This window comes from Muscardinus avellanarius, assembly GCF_963383645.1.
Source record: "Muscardinus avellanarius genome assembly, chromosome: 1".
In the NCBI taxonomy this organism is placed as follows: domain Eukaryota; kingdom Metazoa; phylum Chordata; class Mammalia; order Rodentia; family Gliridae; genus Muscardinus; species Muscardinus avellanarius.
Window position 1 is genome coordinate 230,404,853 of NC_137786.1, and position 18,985 is coordinate 230,423,837.

General features: G+C 42.9%; 1 protein-coding gene across 1 annotated transcript in view; it reads right to left on the reverse strand.

The window, feature by feature from the left end:
* Nucleotides 1-18,985, reverse strand: part of ATL3 (atlastin GTPase 3) — a gene marked incomplete at both ends in the record, with an annotated part of 49,140 nt that overhangs the window by 531 nt on the left and 29,624 nt on the right. Inside the window, 6 exons of the mRNA XM_080705072.1 lie at nucleotides 766-1,197; nucleotides 2,469-2,540; nucleotides 5,192-5,248; nucleotides 6,351-6,478; nucleotides 15,365-15,503; nucleotides 17,933-18,025. Coding sequence (XP_080561198.1) covers nucleotides 766-1,197; nucleotides 2,469-2,540; nucleotides 5,192-5,248; nucleotides 6,351-6,478; nucleotides 15,365-15,503; nucleotides 17,933-18,025 — 921 coding nt within the window. The remainder of the gene's footprint in view (nucleotides 1-765; nucleotides 1,198-2,468; nucleotides 2,541-5,191; nucleotides 5,249-6,350; nucleotides 6,479-15,364; nucleotides 15,504-17,932; nucleotides 18,026-18,985) is intronic.

Below are 18,985 nucleotides of genomic sequence, written 5' to 3' on the forward strand. Positions count from 1 at the left end.
TTTTTTTTTGGGGGGGGGTATTGGGGTTCCTGGAAGCCCTTCTACCTCCGGGCTACACTCCTAGACCTATTTTATACTTTTTTATTTTTGGAAACAGGGTCTCTTAATCCAGTGGGGCTGGCTCCGAACCAGCGCCATCCTCCTGTCTCCACGTCCCAAGTGCGGGGATCCCAAGCGTGCCCACCACGCCCGGCGAAACAGGGTTTTCATAGGTTGCTGAGAAGCTCCCTAATCTGCTGAGGATGGTCTCAAACTGTGGTCCTCCCATGTCAGCTACCTAAGTACAGGCATGTACTTAGGGATTACAGGCATGGGTCGTCATGCCCAGTTGAAGATTTTTAAGTGAAGGAAACGCCTTCCATTTTCTAACCCAACAGGATTCAAACTAGAACATCGTGTTACGTTCTTATCATTTCAAAGCTCTGGATATTCAGTGAAGCAAATTAACCAAGGGTTTGGGCATGGGGGAATCACACAGGAACTGTGTCTGAAGAACATATAACTAGAAGTTTCCCATGAGGAGCATACTTGTCTAAGCTGAAATGTTTTTCATTAAAGGGCCACTTTCACGCATAGAAACAAAATATTCGAAATAAGCATTAATATATTCTTAAAAAGAATAATGTAAAGCCCATCAGAAGAGAACGAACAGGGCGTCTCTCACGCCTCTGCATTGTGAAGCTCTCGCAGGCTGAGGTATCTTACAACAGAAGCACCATTATCTCTCCTCATCAACCCTCAGCCTCCTCAGCCCGCGCCACTTACCTGCTCTAGCACGTACGCTGCACCAGAATCGATAGCTCCGCCCAGCTCGCGATATTGACCAGAATACCTGATGTAGCCCCAGGTGAGGAGTGCTATTAGCAGCAATCCCACCATACAGTTGAACAACTGGGCCACAACCTCGAGGCCCACGAAGCCTGTGAGGCCCGAGGCTATGTACAGAGCCACAATGCCCGTGAAGAGCACCGCAGGGGTTCGGAAGGTGCTGAAGACGTTCTTGCTGCCATTGTGCTTGCAGAAGTTCTCGTACAGTTCCTTGATCTCTTCCTCCAGCTCCTGCTGGTAGCGGAAGCTGAAATCCTTCCCACCCATCTTCTTGGTCTTCTTAAATTGGTCCAGAGCCAGTTGCCGGAATTCATTGTGCTTCTCCTCTAAAATGTCTGGAGATAAATAAGGTTTCTCTCCCCCGCAAACCTAAAAAGAACACAGACGCAGTATGTTGAAAATCCCTTCAAATATAAGTCCTGAATAAAACAAGAGAAAAGACATAGAAAAGGTTAGATCATTTTAAGATATTACAAATTAACTTGAACCTGAACGTGGTGGCGCATGCTTAGATTCCCAGCATTTGGGAGGCTGAGACAGGAGGATTTCCATTCTCGGACAGCCTCAGCTACTTAGTGAGGCCCTTTGCAACTCAGTGAGACTCTATTTCAAAATAAATAATTAAAAAAATAGGGCTGGGGGTGTAGCTTGTAGGTAGAATACCCCTGGATTCCATCCCCAGTACCACAAAAATATTAATTAACTTGAAGTTGGTCATGGGGGCACATGCTCGTAATCACAGTACTTAGGAGGCTGACCCAGGAGGATCACAGGTTTGAAGACAGCCTCAGCAATTTAGTGAGGTCCTGTTTCAAAATAATAAAGCTGGGTAAGGTGGCACATGCTTGTAATCCCAGCATTTGGGAGGCTGACAGGAGGATCACAATTCATGGCCAGCCTCAGATACTTAGTGAGGTCCTTTGCAAATCAGTGAGATCCTGTTTCAAAATAAAGAATAAAAAATAGGACTGGGGTATAGCTGAGAGGTAGAATGCCCCTGGGTTCCACCCCCAGTACCACAAAAAAATTTAATAATAATAAAAAAATAATAATAGGGCCGGGGGGGGGGGGGGTGTGGCTTAGAGGTAGAATGCCTATGGGTTAAATCCCCAGCACCAAGAAGAAAAAAAAATTTACAAAGATGACCAAGGCCAGTAAAGTCTGGGCTTTCTTCCTCCTCTGTTTTATTAAGTACACTTAAAGATTCAGAATTTTTAAGTACACTTAAAAAACCAGAGTAATCAGAAAAACAATGACACTGTGAGAAAGCCTTGGGTAGAACGGGCAGTAACAGGTATCATGGGTAATTTAAACAGGAAGGCCTCAATTGCCAGGAAGACCCAAAAACAGGTTTCCTGTTTCCTCATCTTGATGTACATTAGGTAGAAACAAGTTTGAGGGGTTTTTTTGGGGGGGATGGGCCACTGGAATAACACTGAGCTCCATATCCAGTTTTTGGTTTTTTTTTTAATTTTGAAACAGGGTCTCACTACTTTGCCCAGGCTGGACTGGAACTTGGGATCCTCTCATCTCAGCCTCCCAAGTATGGGCCTACAGGCACGCACCACCGCTGGATATCTGAAGTGAGCAACAACACTCAGAGTAGAGATACTTCAGCAAAGGGCACACTCCCCACGCACCTCTTCCATGCTGTTGTAATAGGAGTCCTTGGCAGAAGCTGCAGCTGCTAAATTGTTGGCTTCAGCAGTAGCCTTTTAAGGAGAAAAAAAAAAGTGAATTAAAAATCCTTCTTTTAATATTCTTCCATAAGTAAGCAAATAAAGGTATCCTCTCAGCTTGCCTACTCTTCCTTTTTTATTAACCTTCTGCTGTTTTAATTTTCCCTAGTTCACCTGATAAACTCGAGTTTTTCTGCCAAATTTTCTACTAAAACATCAGGTATGTGGGTGTGTGTATTTATTTGCGGAGGATTAAACCCAGAGGCATTCTACCTCTGAGCTACACTGTCAGTCGTCTTTTTTTGGGGGGCGGGGAGTGCTGGGTATTGAGCCCTGGGGCATTCTACCTCCGAGCTATACCCCAGCCCCATTTTATTTTTTTTCAAAACAGGGTCTCACTAGATTGATGCAAGTCTCGCTACCTGCTGAGGCTTATTTTTATTGTGAAATAGGGTCTCACTACTTGCTGAGGCTGACTAGAACCTGTAATTTTTCTGTTTCAGCCTCCCAAGTACTAGAATTAGAGGTATGAGCCACCAAACACAGCTAAAACATGTTTTTAATCCTAAGAACATTTACCATAAATTAAACCTCTGAAAAGTGGAAGAAAACATCTCTTCATTGCTTCAATTTTAAATTTAAGAAACAGATGCGTGGGAGCGCATGCCTGTAATCCAGCACTTGGGAGGCGGACGAGGCAGATTGCAGGTTCACTGCCAGCTGAGCAACTTACGTGAGGCTCTGAGCAACTTTGTGAGACTCTTTTTTTCAAATTAAAAAAATAAAATACGGCTTGAGGTGTATCTTGAAATCAGAATGCCCTTGGATTTGATCCCTAGCACACACACACCTCAAATAAAAGAGGGTACTGGGCACAATCCCCAGTACCGCAAATAAATAAATAAATTAAATAAATAAATAAATAGCATTGGGCATGGTGGCACACGCTTGTAATCCCAGTACTTGGGAAGCTTGGACAGGAGGATTGCAGATTCTCAGCCAGTCTCAGCTACTTAGGCCCTTGGCAACTTAGTGAGACTGTTTCAAAATAAAGAATCAGCCGGGCGTCACGCCCGCTTGTAATCCCAGCACTTGGGAGGCTGAGACAGGAGGATCGCACAGGTTCAAAACCAGCCTCAGCTACTTAGTGAGGCTCTCAACAACTCAGCGAGAAACTGTTTTAAAATAAAATATAAAATAGGTCTGGGAATGTAGCCCAGAGGTAGAAGGCCTCTGGGTTCCATCCCCAGTACCGAACATACACACAAAAGAAGAATAAAAAATAGGAGTGGGTGTGGGTGTGGTGGCACACGTTTGTAATCCCAGTACTTGGGAGGCTGAGACAGGAGGATCACAGTTCAAGTATAGCCTCAGTGATTTAGTAAGGCCTTCCACAACTTAGTGAGACCCTGTTTCAAAATAAAGAATAAAAAATAGGGCTGGTATAGCTTGGAGGTATAATGCCTCTGGGTTCAATCCCCAGTCCCGCAAAAATAAATAAGGAAGGAAGCCAGGCATGTTGTACACACCTGTAATACTAATATTTGGCAGGCTGAGACAGGAATATTACAAGTTTAAAACCAGCCACACCAATTTAGTGAGACCTGTTTCAAAATAAAAAATAAAACAAGTAGGACTAGGGATATAGCTTAGAAGTAGAATGCCTCTGGGTTAAATCCCCAGTACCACAAAACATATTTTTTAAACTATCTTTATGATATAAATCATAGGCTCTAGGTACATTCATAAAAATGTTTCACTACAGCCAGACGTGGTGGCACACACTTATAATCCCCTGCGCTTGGGAGGCTGAGACAGGAGGATCCTGCAGGTTCAAAGCCAGGCTCAGCTGTTTTTTTTTTTTGGGGGGGGTGGTACTGGGGTTCCTGGAAACCCTTCTACCTCCGGGCTACACTCCCAGACCTACTTTTTATATTTTTATTTGGAAACAGGGTCTCTTAAGCCAGGGCAGCTGGCTTCGAACCTGCGCGATCCTCCTGTCTCCACCTCCCAAGCCTGGGGATTACAAGCGTGCGCCACCTTGCCTGGCAACTCAGCTGGTTTAAGAGACCCTGTTTCCAAATATAATATAAAACAGGTCTGGGAGTATAGCCCAGAGGTAGAAGGCCCCTGGGTTCCATCCCCAGTACCACCAAAAAAAAAAAGTTTCACTACTAAAAAATTAGTATTTGACCATAAATATCCTTATGCTCATCAAATAAAGTCAGAAATTAACCAGGCTTGGTGGTGCATGCTTGTAATCCCAGTACCTGGGAGGCCAAGACAGGAGGATCACAGATTTGTAGCCAGCCTCAGCAACTTACTGATGCTGTCAACAACTTAGTGAGACCCTGTTTCAAAGAGAAAAAAAAAAAAAATAGGGCTGGGGGTATATCTTGGAGGTGGAATGCCCCTGGGTTCAGTATCACAAAAAGAAAGGTCAGAAATTATGCTTCAACCAAATAGTGTTTTCTAATTGAAAATAAAATTTTGACCAGTGCATGATAAGTCAGGACATGTTCTGCTTAATTAAACCAAAGATGGCCAAAAGTTATGTATCTGAGACTGTGAAAATGCCTCACCCGGGTAAGGAGAGCTATCTTATTCTTGAAAGACTATTCTATCCTATCTAGGTCAAATCAAGCATTAAAGGATGCCAATTAGGATATCAAAGAACTGATTACCTGAAGCATGGATTTGGGGTGAGGCAGATCTTCTCCTTGGTAAATTTTAATATATGCCTTAGAATATAGACATAAGAACAATTAAGAAAAATGCCATTGTACCATATTTTAATTGTCCTAAATACCTATTTCAACAACAAAGAATTAGAAAAACACAACACACCTCTGATTGCATGTTAGCATTTAGTTATCTAAAAATGTTCTTAAGCAGCACAAGCCTACAAAGGCTGGGCCTCCCATCAGACTCCCCATGCACACCGCCCTCACCACAACCTGTGGGCAGAGACCATCCGCCTGGGGGCCGTCATGTCCACCTAGGTGCCGTCTCCTACTCACAGCAACCTCCTAACCACCTCCTGTCCAACATCTTCCTGGAGGAACAATCTTCCTTTAGCCACTGTTCCCACTCCTCTAAGAGTGCAAACAACATCCGTTTGGTTCTCAGACCCATACTGCCACCTAGTGGCCCACTCCTGAAAGGGCATGAGGTCTTAAAACACCTCTTACATTATCCCCAACAAAACTGAAATGCGGTTGGCTTAAGAGCTAAACCAGTTTTATCAAGTCAAACAGTTCAAATATTAAAATTCACATTTACTTTGAACATAGTTTTAATTTCTTTCTATAATATTTTTATTTAGTCTGCAGGCTATTGGAATTGTCATTTTTAACTTCCTTCTTAAAATGATGTCTGGTTTCAACTGAAAAAGTTGGATATCTCAGTTGCTCTTGGGTCAAATGGCTTATAGTGTCTGTCTGTCTGTCTGTCTGTGTCTGTGTCTGTCTCTGTCACACACACACACACACACACACACACACACACACACACACACACACTTCTTACCACATTTTTAACTTATGGACTTGATTCAATTGATTATGCCTAATACCAAAGATTCCTACTACTATACTACAGATTTGTTTTCACAGCAATAAATCTTCAGGTTTTTTTATTATGATTTCACCTAACAAAAGCTTACAAGAGTGGTTTATCCGGTTATTTGAGAACATATTTGATGATTTTTTGACAAACCTTTTCTACTCCAAACTCAGATGTGCTTCATAGTCAAGTGCATATTTAAATTCTTGAACTGTTATGTTGCTCTGTTTTCTTTATAATAAAATTTGACTGAAAATATTTTTAGAATCCTATGCTTACCTTAAAATACTCCAACAGTCCCCGGCAGGTGACTTTTGAGCCATTGATCTCCTTTTCCATTAACTTAGATGGGTTTAATACATACGGTATCAGTGCCTGCAACTGCTCTTTGAATTCCCCAGCAATATCTGTTCACGGGACAGAGGAAGGAAAGTGGCATCATCCACGCAAGGAGACGAGACAATCTTCAGTCTAACTACCTTAACATTGGCTGGCTGGAAGTAGGGAAAGGATGCTCGCTTCAAGTACATAGACTGCAACTGGAACAATCAAGATTAGCATGTCCCCTACACAAGGGGGATATACAAATGTGTCAAGTGTTTCATATTTTTTAAAAAGAGAAAGTAAGCTGGGTATGGTGATGCATACATGGAATCCCAATGCTTGGGAGCTGAGACAGGAGGATCACAGAGGTTTGAAGCCAGCCTCAGCTACTGAGTGAGGCTCTCAGCAACTTAGTGAGACCCTGTTTCCAAATAAAGTATAAAATAGGTCCGGGAGTATAGCCCGGAGGTAGAAAGCCCCTGGGTTCCACCCCCAGTACCACCAAAAAAAAAAAAAAAAAAAAGGAAAGGAACTCCCGCCCTCTGTATCTCTGTGATACTTCCTGGCTGTGACCAGGATGCCAACTCATCTCTGTTCTAATGTATCTTTGTCTCCCTTTCTCCTGGCACATACTCTCTAGTTTGGAACAGAATGTACAGAATAGCCTTACCTTGGTTTCCATTTTGGAATATTCAGTCAACCTCTAGCCTGTCAGAAAATTTCTGTGTGTGTGTGTGTGTGTGTGTGTGTGTGTGTGTGTGTGTGTGTGTGTGTGTTAAGACAAGAGAGTGAGAGACATGGAGAAAGAAAGAGAGGAAGGGAGGGAGGGAGGATGGAAGGGAAGAGGGAGGGAGGGAGAGAGAGCAAGCGAGCACACTTGAGCAGGGAGCGCACTACTGAGGAGCTTCTACTTGTGAGCTACATCCCCAGCCCCTCTTTTTTTTTATTTGTTTGCTTTTTGCAGTACTGGGAATTGAGCCCAGAGGCATTCTACCTCCAAGCTACATCTCCAGTCCTAAGTTTTACTCTATTTTGAAACAGGGTCTTACCAATTTGCGGAGGCCTAAGTAGCTAAGGCTGGCTGAGAACCTGTGATCCTCCTGTCTCAGCCTCCCAAGTACTGGGATTACAATCATGTGTCATCACACCCAGCTCAAAATTTCATTTTTTAAAGAATGTCATTAACCAGGCACGGTGGCACATGCTTGTAATCCCATCCTTTGGGAGTCTGAGCAGGAAGAACATAAATCAAAGACAGTCTCAGGTACTTAGTGAGGCCCTTTGCAACTCAGTGAGACTCTGTTACAAAATAAAGAACAAGCCTGGCATGGTGGCGCAGGTGGTGGCGCAGGTTTGTAATCCCAGCGCTTGGAAGGTGGAGACAGGAGGATCGTGTTGGTTTGAAGCCAGCCTCGCTGGTTTAAGAGACCCAGTTTCCAAATAAAAATATAAAACAGGTCTGGGAATGTAGCCCAGAGGTAGAAGGGTTTCCAGGAACCCCAGTACCACCAAAAAAATAAAATAAATAAATAAAGAACAAAAAATAAGGCTGGGGTGTAACTCGGAAGTAAAATGTCCCTGGGTTCCATTCCTGGTAGGACACACACACAAAGAATGTCATTAACCTATATATATACATACACATACACATACACATACACACACACACACACACACACACACACACACACACACACACACACATCATTAAGCCAGGAGTGGTGACATGTGCCTGTAATCCCAATACTTGGGAGGAAGACAGGAGGACTGCAGGTTCAAAGTCAACCTAAGCAACTTAGTGAGACCCTGTTTCAAAATAAAAAATAAGCCAGGCATGGTGGCACACACTTGTAATCCCAGCATTTAGGAGGCTGATACAGGAGGATCACGGTTTCCAGACAGCCTCAGCTACTTAGTGAGGACCTTTGCAAAACAGTGAGACCATTTCAAAATGAATAAAAAATAGGGCTGGGGGTATGGCTCAGAGATAGAATGCCCCTTGGTTCCATCTCCAGTACCACAAAAAATAAAATAAAATAAAATAAAATAAAATAAAATAAAATATAAAAAGGTATAGCCAGGCATGGTGGCACATGCTTGTAATCCCAGCATTTGGGAGGTAGTGACAGGAGGATCACAGACAGCTTCAAAATAAAGAATAAAAAATAGGGCTGGTGGTGTATCTTGGAGGCAGAATGCTCCTGGGTTTCACACACACAAAAAAGTAGAAGGGCCCTGGGTTTCATTCCTAGTACCATGAGGGTAGGACTTTTCACCAAATACTTTTTAATCCTTTTTGGGAATTTAACATGGGAATATATATCTATTTAAAATGGTTTCTTGCCGGGCGTGGTGGCGCACGCTTGTAATCCCCGCGCTTGGGAGGCAGAGACAGGAGGATCGCGCAGGTTCGAAGCCAGCCGCGCGCGCTGGCTTATGAGACCCTGTTTCCAAATAAAAAAGTATAAAAAATAGGTCTGGGAGTGTAGCCCGGAGGTAGAAGGGCTTCTAGGAACCCCAGTACCACCAAAAAAAATAATAAAATAAAATAAAATAAAATGATTTCTTTTTAAGCCAGGTGTGGTGGCACACGTTTGCAATCCCAGTACTTAGGAGGCTGAGACAGGAGGATCGCTCAGGTTCAAAGCCAGTCTCAGCTACTTAGTGAGGACCTCAGCAACTTAGTGAGACTGTTTTCAAATAAAATACAAAATAGACCTGGGAGTATAGCCTGGAGGTAGAGAGTCCTGGGTTCCATCCCCAGTACCACAAAAATAAGTAAAAATTTAAAAAAAAATTTTTTCACCAGGTGTGGTGGCGCATGCTTTTTAATCCCAGCACTCAGGAGGCTGAGACAGGAGGATCGCAGTTCAAGGACGGCCTCAGCTACTGAGTGAGGCCCTCTGCAACTCAACAAGACCCTGTTTCAAAATAAAAAATAGGGCTGGGGACGTAGCTCAGAGTTAGAATGCCGCTGGGTTCCATCCCTAGTACCACAAGAAGAAAAAAAAGATTTTTTTTAGCCGGCCATGGTGGCACACACTTATAATCACAGTACTTGGGAAGCTGAGACAGGATTACAGGTTGGAGGACAGCCATGGCAATTTAGTGAGGCTCTCCGCAACCTAGTGAGATCCTATTTCCAAATAAGAAATAAAATCGCCCTGGGGGCTTAGTTCAGAGGTAGAATGCTTCTGGGTTTAATGCCCAGTATGAAAGAAGAAAGAAAGAAAGAAAGAAAGAAAGAAAGAAAGAAAGAAAGAAAGAAAGAAAGAAAGAAAGAAAGAAAGAAAGAAGGAAGAAAGAAAGGGAAGCAAGCTTGCTTTTTATGGTCTTAGCTTTTACCACTCTGAAATACTGTTTCAAAAGTATTTTGTAAACCAGGTGTGGTGGCACACACTTGTAATTCAGGTACTTGGGAGGCTGAGATAGGAGAGACAGGAGGATCACAGGTTTGCAGCCAGCCTCAAATACTTAGTGAGGCCCTCTCTGCAACTTAGTGAGACCCTGTTAAAAATAAAAAATAGCCGGGCGTGGTGGCGCACGCTTGTAATCCCTGCGCTTGGGAGGCGGAGACAGGAGGATCGCGCAGGTTCGAAGCCAGCCGTGCTGGCGTAAGAGACCCTGTTTCAAAAATATAAAATAGGTCTGGGAGTGTAGCCCGGAGGAAGAAGGGCTTCCAGGAACCCCAGTACCACCAAAAAAAATAAAAAATAAAAAAATAAAAAATAAAAGACTAGTGTGGTGGAGCACAGTTGTATTCCCAGTACTTGGGAAGCTGAGATAGGAGGATCTCAGGTTAACCGCCAGCCTCAGCTATTTTGTGAGGCCCTCCACAACTTAGTGAGATCCTGTTTAAAATAAAGAATAAGCCGGGCGTGGTGGCGCATGCTTGTAATCCCAGCATTTGGGAGGCTGAGACTGGAGGGATGATCATGGTTCGCAGATAGCCTCAGCTACTTAGTGAGGCCCTCTACAACTTAGTGAGACCCAGTATTCAAAATAAAGAATAAAAAATAGGGCAGGAGGTGTAGCTCGGAGGTCGAATGCCCCTGGGTTCCATCCCCAGACCCGCAAAAAATAAATAAATAAAAATAAAAATAAAAAATATAAAAATATGAAATAAAGAATAAAGAATAAAACATCACTGGGCATGTAGCTCAGAGGTAGAATGTCTCTGGGTTCAATGCCCAGTTACACACACACACACACACACACACACACACACACACACACACACCAAAAAATCTATTTTGTAAAGGGAACTAGAAGGATGTAGAGATTACAGATTACTATTTCAGTAAGATTTACAAGCCTAGGCTATTCATATTTCTGTGAAGGCTGTATCATTCTCTTTTAAATCAGAATAGACAAGAACTGTCTCGTGACAGACACGAGCTCAATCTCTCATCATGTCAAAGAAGACTGTGCCCTACAAACCCTGTTTAATTTCCAACTATACAAATAAGTGGTGACTCTACTGGTCTCCTATTATAGTAAGGAAAAAGACAACCCTCTTTATGCTGATGACAGTTGTCCTGTGTCTGATGAAACAGTAACCGCCTAACTCATTACTTGCAAGAAGGATCCGCGCAGTTTCCACTGCACCAAAACTAAGATCATGTTCCGCAGATGTTTACCTCTGAAAAAGTGGTCAGAAGTTTTGTGGAAAGATGCAGAAATGGCTTCCGGATGGTTATTAAATTTAAACATTCTATAAACTACATTAAGGTGCTTTAATGGATTACTCCTAGCTAATGCTGTGTTTTCCAAATTATAAGACTGCAGAATCTTTTTTTTTTGCGGGTCTAGGGATGGAACCCAGAGGCATTTGACCTCCGAGCTACACTCCCTGCCCAATTTTTTATTCTTTATTTTGAAACCGGGTCTCACTGAGTTGCAGAGGGCCTCACTAAGTAGCTGAGGCTGTCCGCGAACCGCGATCCTCCAGTCTCAACCTCCCGAATGCTGGGATTACAAGCGTGCGCCACCACGCCCGGCTTACTGCAGAATCTTAGTCAAGTAATTAACTGTACAAGGAAATACTTGAAAACATAACATATAGGAGTTTGATTGTTATTGGGGGTTGTTTTGCTGTTTTGTGGTACTGGGAATTGAGCCTAGAGGCCTCCTACCTCTGAGCTACACTTTGGCCCTTTATTCCAACTTTAACAGGATCTAGCTAGGTGGCTCAGTCTTGCTAAATTGCTGAGGCCGGTTTCAGACCTGTAATCCTCCTATCCCAGCTTCCCAATTACTGGGATAACAGGCATGCACCACCTCGCCTGACTAACATGTAGGCATTCTTTTTTCTTTCTTTCTTTTTTTTTCTTTTTCTTTTGGCGCTGGGGATTGAACACAGAGGGACTCTATCTCCAAGTTACACTCCCAGCTCCATTTTATTTTTATTTTGAAACAGGATCTTGCTATGTTAAAGAGTCTCACTACCTGCTGTGGCTGTCCTCGAACCTGCAATCCTCCTGTCTCAGCCTCCCAAGTATTGAGATTACGGGCATATATAACCATGCCTGGCTACATCTAGGTTTTTTTTTTTGTTGTTGTTGTTTTTTTAACAGTACTGGGGGTGGAACCGAGGGGCATTTTACCTCTGAGCTACACCCTTAGCCCAATATTTTTCTTTTTTACAATTATTTATTTACATTTATTTATTTAGCGGTACTGGATATCGAAGCCATGGGAATCCTACCTCTGAGCTATTCCTCAGCCCTATTTTTTATTTAATTTTTATTTTTTGGTGGTACTGGGGATGGAACCCAGGGGCTTTCTACCTCCGGGCCATACTCCCAGACCTATTTTATATTTTATTTAAAATATAAATAAAACTCACTAAGTTGCTGAAAGCCTCACTAAGTAGCTGACGCTGGCTTTGAACCTGTGCAATTCTCCTGTCTCAGCCTCCCAAGTGCTGGGATTACAAGCGTGCGCCACCACGCCCGGCTTATTCTTTATTTTGAAACAGGGTCTCAGTGAGTTGCAAAGGGCCTCACTCAGCAGCTGAGGCTGTCCGCAAACCACGAACCTCCTATCTCAGCCTCCGAAATACTGGGATTACAAGTGTGTACCACCATGCCCATCTTACTTTACATCTAGGCTTTTTAACTCTGAAAAATATATCAGCTTTATTATTGGCTTCTCACAATGAAGTCTGTGTGGTTTTAAGCCAACACTGGCCAAACACTCACAAGTTACCTACTATTTGTAACTCAGCATCTACTCTTCACTCAAACCCTTCAATAAGCCAGGCTTGATGATTCACACCGATAATCTCAATAAGCCAGGCTTGATGATGCACACCGATAATCTCAATAAGCCAGGCTTGATGATGCACACCGATAATCTCAATAAACCAGGCTTGATGATGCACACCGATAATCTCAGTGCTTGGGAGGCTGAGACGTGAGGATTGCAGGTTTGAAGCCAGCCTTGCGACTTGGATTGGCTGTCAGGAACTCTGTGAGATTGTTTTCAAACAAAAAATAAAAACAGGGCTGGGGGTGTAGCTCAAAGGTAGAATGCCCCTGCGTTCCATCCCCAGCACCACAAAAAAAGGGGTGGAGGGAGCTGGGGATATAATTCAGTGTTATAACTCAGTTGCGTGCCCCGGGTCCTATCACAGTGAAGAAAGAAGAAGAAGAAAAAAGAGCGAGCCCTATATCCGAAGACTGGCATGCTGATAGGATGACAGGAAGGAAAGAGAACACAAAGATTAGGAACAAGGAGACGGGACTGACACAGCCACAGTCCAGCAGGCCACGGACTGCACGCAACTGCCTGGAGCTAGAAGGGGCAGAACAGGTTCTTTTCTAGGGGAAAACAACCATGACTTCACCATGACTTCAGACTTCTGGCCTCCTGAACTGTGGGGAAATAAACTTCTATTGTCAGGCTACCCAGTTCGAGGTAATTTTTAAAGATAGCCATAAGAAGTCAAGTGAAGTGGTACGTGCCTGTAATCTCAATACCTGTGAGGCTGAGTTTGAAACCAGCCTCAGCAACTTATTGAGACCCTGCATCACATTAAAAAAAAATAAATAAATAAAGGGTTGGAGATATAGCTCAGTGGTAGAGTCGGCCTGGGTTCTGAGTATCACAAAATAAAAATAAATAAAAAGAGAAAAGGAAGGGAGGGAGGGAGAGGGAGGAAATGAGTTGCATAGTGACAGGAACTCAGCTGTGTCTCCAAAACTGGCAGCTATTATTATCACCACTTTACCTGAGAAGCTCAGAGAGGCTTATAAGCAGAGTGCTCAGCTTCACACATGAGTAAACTAAGGGCCACTTAACACATGACCCCATGGCAGGTTTTGCTATAATCACAAATAAGGTGAAAACAATAGATAGACCATGCGGCATGGTAATTTCCTTGGGAAGATAATTTTGCTTGATAAATATTAGCTGACTTATGCCGGGCGTGGTGGCGCACGCTTGTAATCCCCGCGCTTGGGAGGCGGAGACAGGAGGATAGTGCAGGTTCGAAGCCAGCCGCTCTGGCTTAGGAGACCCTGTTTCCAAATAAAAATATAAAAAGTAGGTCTGGGAGTGTAGCCCAGAAGTAGAAGGATTTCCAGGAACCTCAGTACCACCAAAAAATATATTTATATAAGCTGACTTAGGTTTAGTTTTCCTTTATTTAGCACTCTATCTTCTGTAAACCACTAACCATAATAAGTCTACAAGATTGAGACAGGAATATCACAGGTTCAAAGTAAATGTGTGATAATTTAGCAAGATCCTGCTTCAAATTTCTAAAAAGAAGCCGGGCATGGTGGCACACGCTTGTAATCCCAGCATTTGGGAGGCTGAGACCGGAGGTTCACAGCCAGCCTCAGCTACTTAGTGAGGCCCTCTGCAACTCAGTGAGACCCTGTTTCAAAATAAAGGAAAAAAAAATTGGGCAGGGGGCAGGGGGTATAGCACAGAGGTCGAATGCCTCTGGGTTCCATCCCCAGACCCACAAAAAAATAAAAAAATTAAAAAAAATAAAAAGACTGAGAGTATAGTTCAGTGGTACAGCAACCCCTGTGTAAAATCCCCAATACCACAAAAATAAAACAAGAAAAAATGAAAGATCATTGATACATATAACCACACAATTTCAGATGGAGAAACAAGGTAAACTAACTCTGATGATCACAGCAAGTATGAACTAAATATGAACTAAATACTGTTCTTTCTAAGAGACCACACTTTTTTTTTTTTTGAGGGCCTGGGGATGGAACCCAGAGGCATTTGACCTCCGAGCTACACCCCCTGCTCTATTTTTTATTCTTTATTTTGAAACAGGGTCTCACTAAGTTGCAGAGGGCCTCACTAAGTAGTTGAGGCTGTCCGCGAACCGCGATCCTCCGGTCTCAGCCTCCCAAATGCTGGGATTACAAGTGGGCGCCACCACACCCGGCTGAGACCACACTATTAAGCATTCACTTTTTTTTTTTTTTTTTTTTTTGGTGGTACTGGGGGTGGAACCCAAAGGCTTTCTACCTCTGGGCTATATTCCCAGACCTATTTATATTTTATTTGGAAACAGGGTCTCACTAAGTTGCTGAGAGCCTCACTCAGTAGCTAAGGCTGGCTTTGAACCTGTGCAATCCTTCTGTCTCAGCCTCCCCAATGAGGGGATAACAAGCATACACCATGCCTGGCAAGCATTCACTTCTCAATGACATTTTTTTTTTTGGGGGGGGGGGTACTGGAGATTGAATCCAAGGGCATTTTACCTCTGAGCTACACCTTCGGTTCTATGTTATTATTTGAAACAGGGTCTCACTAAGTTGTGGAGGGCCTTGTGTTGCTGAGGCTGGATACAAACCTGTGATCCTCCTGTCTCAGCCTCACAAGTACTGGGATTACAAGTGTGCACCACCATGCCCAGCCTCAACTGACATTTACCAGTCATAATTTAATTCCAAAGATCAAGTCACATATTTAGAGGAACATCTATAACACACCTTTTAATTTCCCATCAAAGTCAGGGCTTGTGGCCACCTGGAGTCCTGGGTGTGGTAAGAGAAAGCAGGTGACATCGGAAAAACATGAGTGAATGTGATTTCGAACATTCTGAATTTCTTCATGTTGATGTTCCTTCACCTGCCAATGAAGACCAACAATTTATTTATTATTTTATTTTATTTATTTTTTTGTGTGTGGTACTGGGGGTGGAACCCAGAGGCTTTCTACCTCCGGGCTATACTCCCAGACCTTTTTTTATATTTTATTTGGAAACAGGGTGTCACTAAGTTGCTGAAAGCCTAAGTAGCTGAGACTGGCTTCGAACTCATGTGATCCTCCTGTTTCAGCCTCCCAAGCGCGGGGATTACAAGTGTGCGCCACCACTCCCGGCTGAAGACCAACAATTTATCAACCACAGACTGGTTTCCTTCACTAGAAACCACTAGTATGAGGACAAAAAAAAAAAAAAAAAAAGAAAAAAGGATTTCTCAGATCTGATAGATTATAGTGGTGAATAAGAAATCTCAGAACCCCAAGAAGAAATAAATATATGAATGTGATTCTGCCCATGCTTGACACTCAAAGTTACAGAACAGGTACCAAAAGTTTGTTTTAAAGAGCACTGCAAGCCGGGCATGGTGGCACACGCTTGTATTCTCCGCGCTTGGGAGGCAGAAACAGGAGGATCATGCAGGTTTGAAGCCAGCCGCGCTGGCTTAAGAGACCCTGTTTCCAAATAAAAATATAAAAAATAGGTCTGGGAGTGTAGCCCGGAGGTAGAAGGGCTTCCGGAAACCCCAGTACCACCAAAAAAATAAAAAATAAGCCGGGCATGGTGGCGCATGCTTAATCCCCGCACTTGGGAGGTAGAGACAGGATGATCCCACAGGTTCGAAGCCAGCCGCACACGCTGGCTTAGGAGACCCTGTTTCCAAATAAAAATGTAAAAATAGGACTGGGAGTATAGCCCAGAGGTAGAAGGGCTTCCAGGAACCCCAGTACCACCAAAATAAATAAATAAATAAATAAATAGGAAGGAAGAAAGGAAATTGCAGCTAGGCGTAGTGGTATATTCTTATAATCTCAATACTAAGATCTCCTGAATCTAGTGAGAACCCTGTTTCAAAAATAAAAGTAAAGCTGGGCATGGTGGCGCACGCTTAAATCCCCACGCTTGGGAGGCGGAGACAGGAGGATCACGCAAGTTCAAAGCCAGCTGTGCTGGCTTAAGAAACCCTGTTTCCAACTAAAAAAGTATAAAAAATAGGTCTGGTAGTGTAGCCAGGAGGTAGAAGGGTTTCCAGGAACCCCAGTACCACCAAAAAATAAATAAATAAAAGTAAAAAATTTAAAAATAAATAGTTGGGTATGGTGACACACAACTGTAATTCCAATACTTGCAAGGCTGAGACAGGAGGATCGCAGATTCAAGGCCAGCCTCAGCAACTTCACAAGACCCTGTTTCAAAATAAAAATAAAATAGGGCAGGGGGTATGCATCAGGAGTAGAATACTCCTGGTTTTAATCCCTAGTACTGTGCACACACATATACAAAAAAAAAGTATTGCACAATACTTAAGAACAAGAGAAGGTTTGTGGGCAGGAAGGAGCATCCAGCCAGTTAGAAGGGAACTAAAGGACTCCTGTGCTTTAGTTTTTGAGAACAGGTTAGGCTTGTTTATATCCATGCCAAAGCAAATAAGAATTCTGAATAACTGATATTCTAAAGAAACATATAGAACCTAGTTTAAACTGTGAAATAAAAATTGTAATCAAGCTTGGTCCTTTCTCTACAATCCCTGTGTATTATACACCCAGGTTCTTTAATTTTACCACAAATAAATATCAGTTTGTGCTAGGATTCACATATGTTTAATATACTTAGTATTTGTGTGGGGAGGGTACTGGGGATTGAACCCAGGGATGTTCTACCTCTGTGCTATACCTCACCCTTTTTTAAATTCTATTTTACTTCTGCGGTACTGGGGATGGAACCCAGGGGCATTCTACCTCTGAGCTACACCCCCAGCCCTATTTTTTATTCTTAAAAATTCCTATTTTGAAACAGGGTCTCACTGAGTTGCAAAGAGCCTAAGTAGCTGAGGCTGTCCTCCTGTCTCAGCCTCCCAAATGCTGGGATTACAAGCCTGCGGCACCACACCTGGCTCTTTTTTTATTTTTAAACAAGCTCTCACTAAATTACTGAGCACTGATCTCAAACCTGTGATCCTCCTGGCTCAGCTTTGCAAGTACTGGGATTACAAATTTGTGCCACCACACTTGGCTCTTTGTATCATTTTTCTTTTTGTGGTGCTGGGGAATTTTTATTCTTTATTTGGAAACAGGGTCTCACTAAGCTGCAGAGGGCCTCACTAGGTAGCTGAGGCTGGCCGTGAACCTGGATCCTCCTGTCTCTCCGGCCAAGTACTAGGACTACAAGCCTACACCACTATGCCCAGCTCTTAGTATCATTTTCAATAATCTGCTTTAAATACAACATCCCAAGGAAAATGGGAAAATTTTCGATACTTTTCTATAATTCCTCAAGAGATTACATTTCCATTTACCTGTAAACGCTTATCCAAAAATGACATTCCTCCTTGTAGTCCGTAACTGTACTCATAAGGGAAACTCCAGTCTCGAACCAAAAACATCAGTGTCTATTAGATGAAAAGAGCAAGACACATTACAGCACTGCATAAATACATTTTAAATACAATTGCAGTGCTTCGTATAATGCCAGTTTCTTCAGAGAGAACAAGGATAGCGTTAAAGGATTTATTTATTCCATAATATCACAGAAACTTTGCAAACACTAGAGGGACATGTTTAAACCAAATGTGAAGTCAGTATAGCCCATCTGCTATTTTCATTCCTACAGGTTAACAGGAATAGAAAAGAAACTGTCAATAAGATATCAGGTGGGAATTGGGTAAGGGCTAATTGGGTGACGTCCGCATGTGTGCCTCTACCATCTTGTCCTCCATTAAGATGTATGACTACAATGCACCAATAAAAAAATTTTTTTTAAAGAAAATATCAAATTCAGGGCTCCGCACTAAAGTAGGAGAAATATAGACAGGGACAAAAGAAAAAAACAAGATGGCATCAGCCAATCATAGGATTAGATCTACTAGCCAGGCATGTGGCACACACTATAATCCCAGTATCTGGAGGCTGAGAAAGGAGAACCGCAAGTTTGAGATCGGTCTCAACAACTTAGCGAAACCCTTTTTCAAAATAAAAGACAAAAAAAAAAAAAAAAAAAAAAAAGACAAAATCTGCTGTTTACATTAGAAAAGGCAACAAAATAGTCTGCCCTGGCAAAGTCTCTAGTCTCAGCACTGCTGAGGCTGAAGCAAGAGGATTCTTTGAGCTACAAGTTTGGGAACAGCCTGGGCAACACAGCAAAACCAAGAAAGACAAACAAGAAGGAAGACGGAGAGAGGGGAAGAAGAGGGGAGGAAGAAGTCAAGGAGAAGGGGAGGAAGGAAAAAGGAAAGAGGAGGAAAAGAAAGAAGGAAGGAAGAAGAGGAAGGAAAAAAAGGAGAAGGAATGAACAAAAGGGAGGAAGAGGGGAGGGAAACAATGCAGTCAGATGCAATGGTGCAAACCTGTAA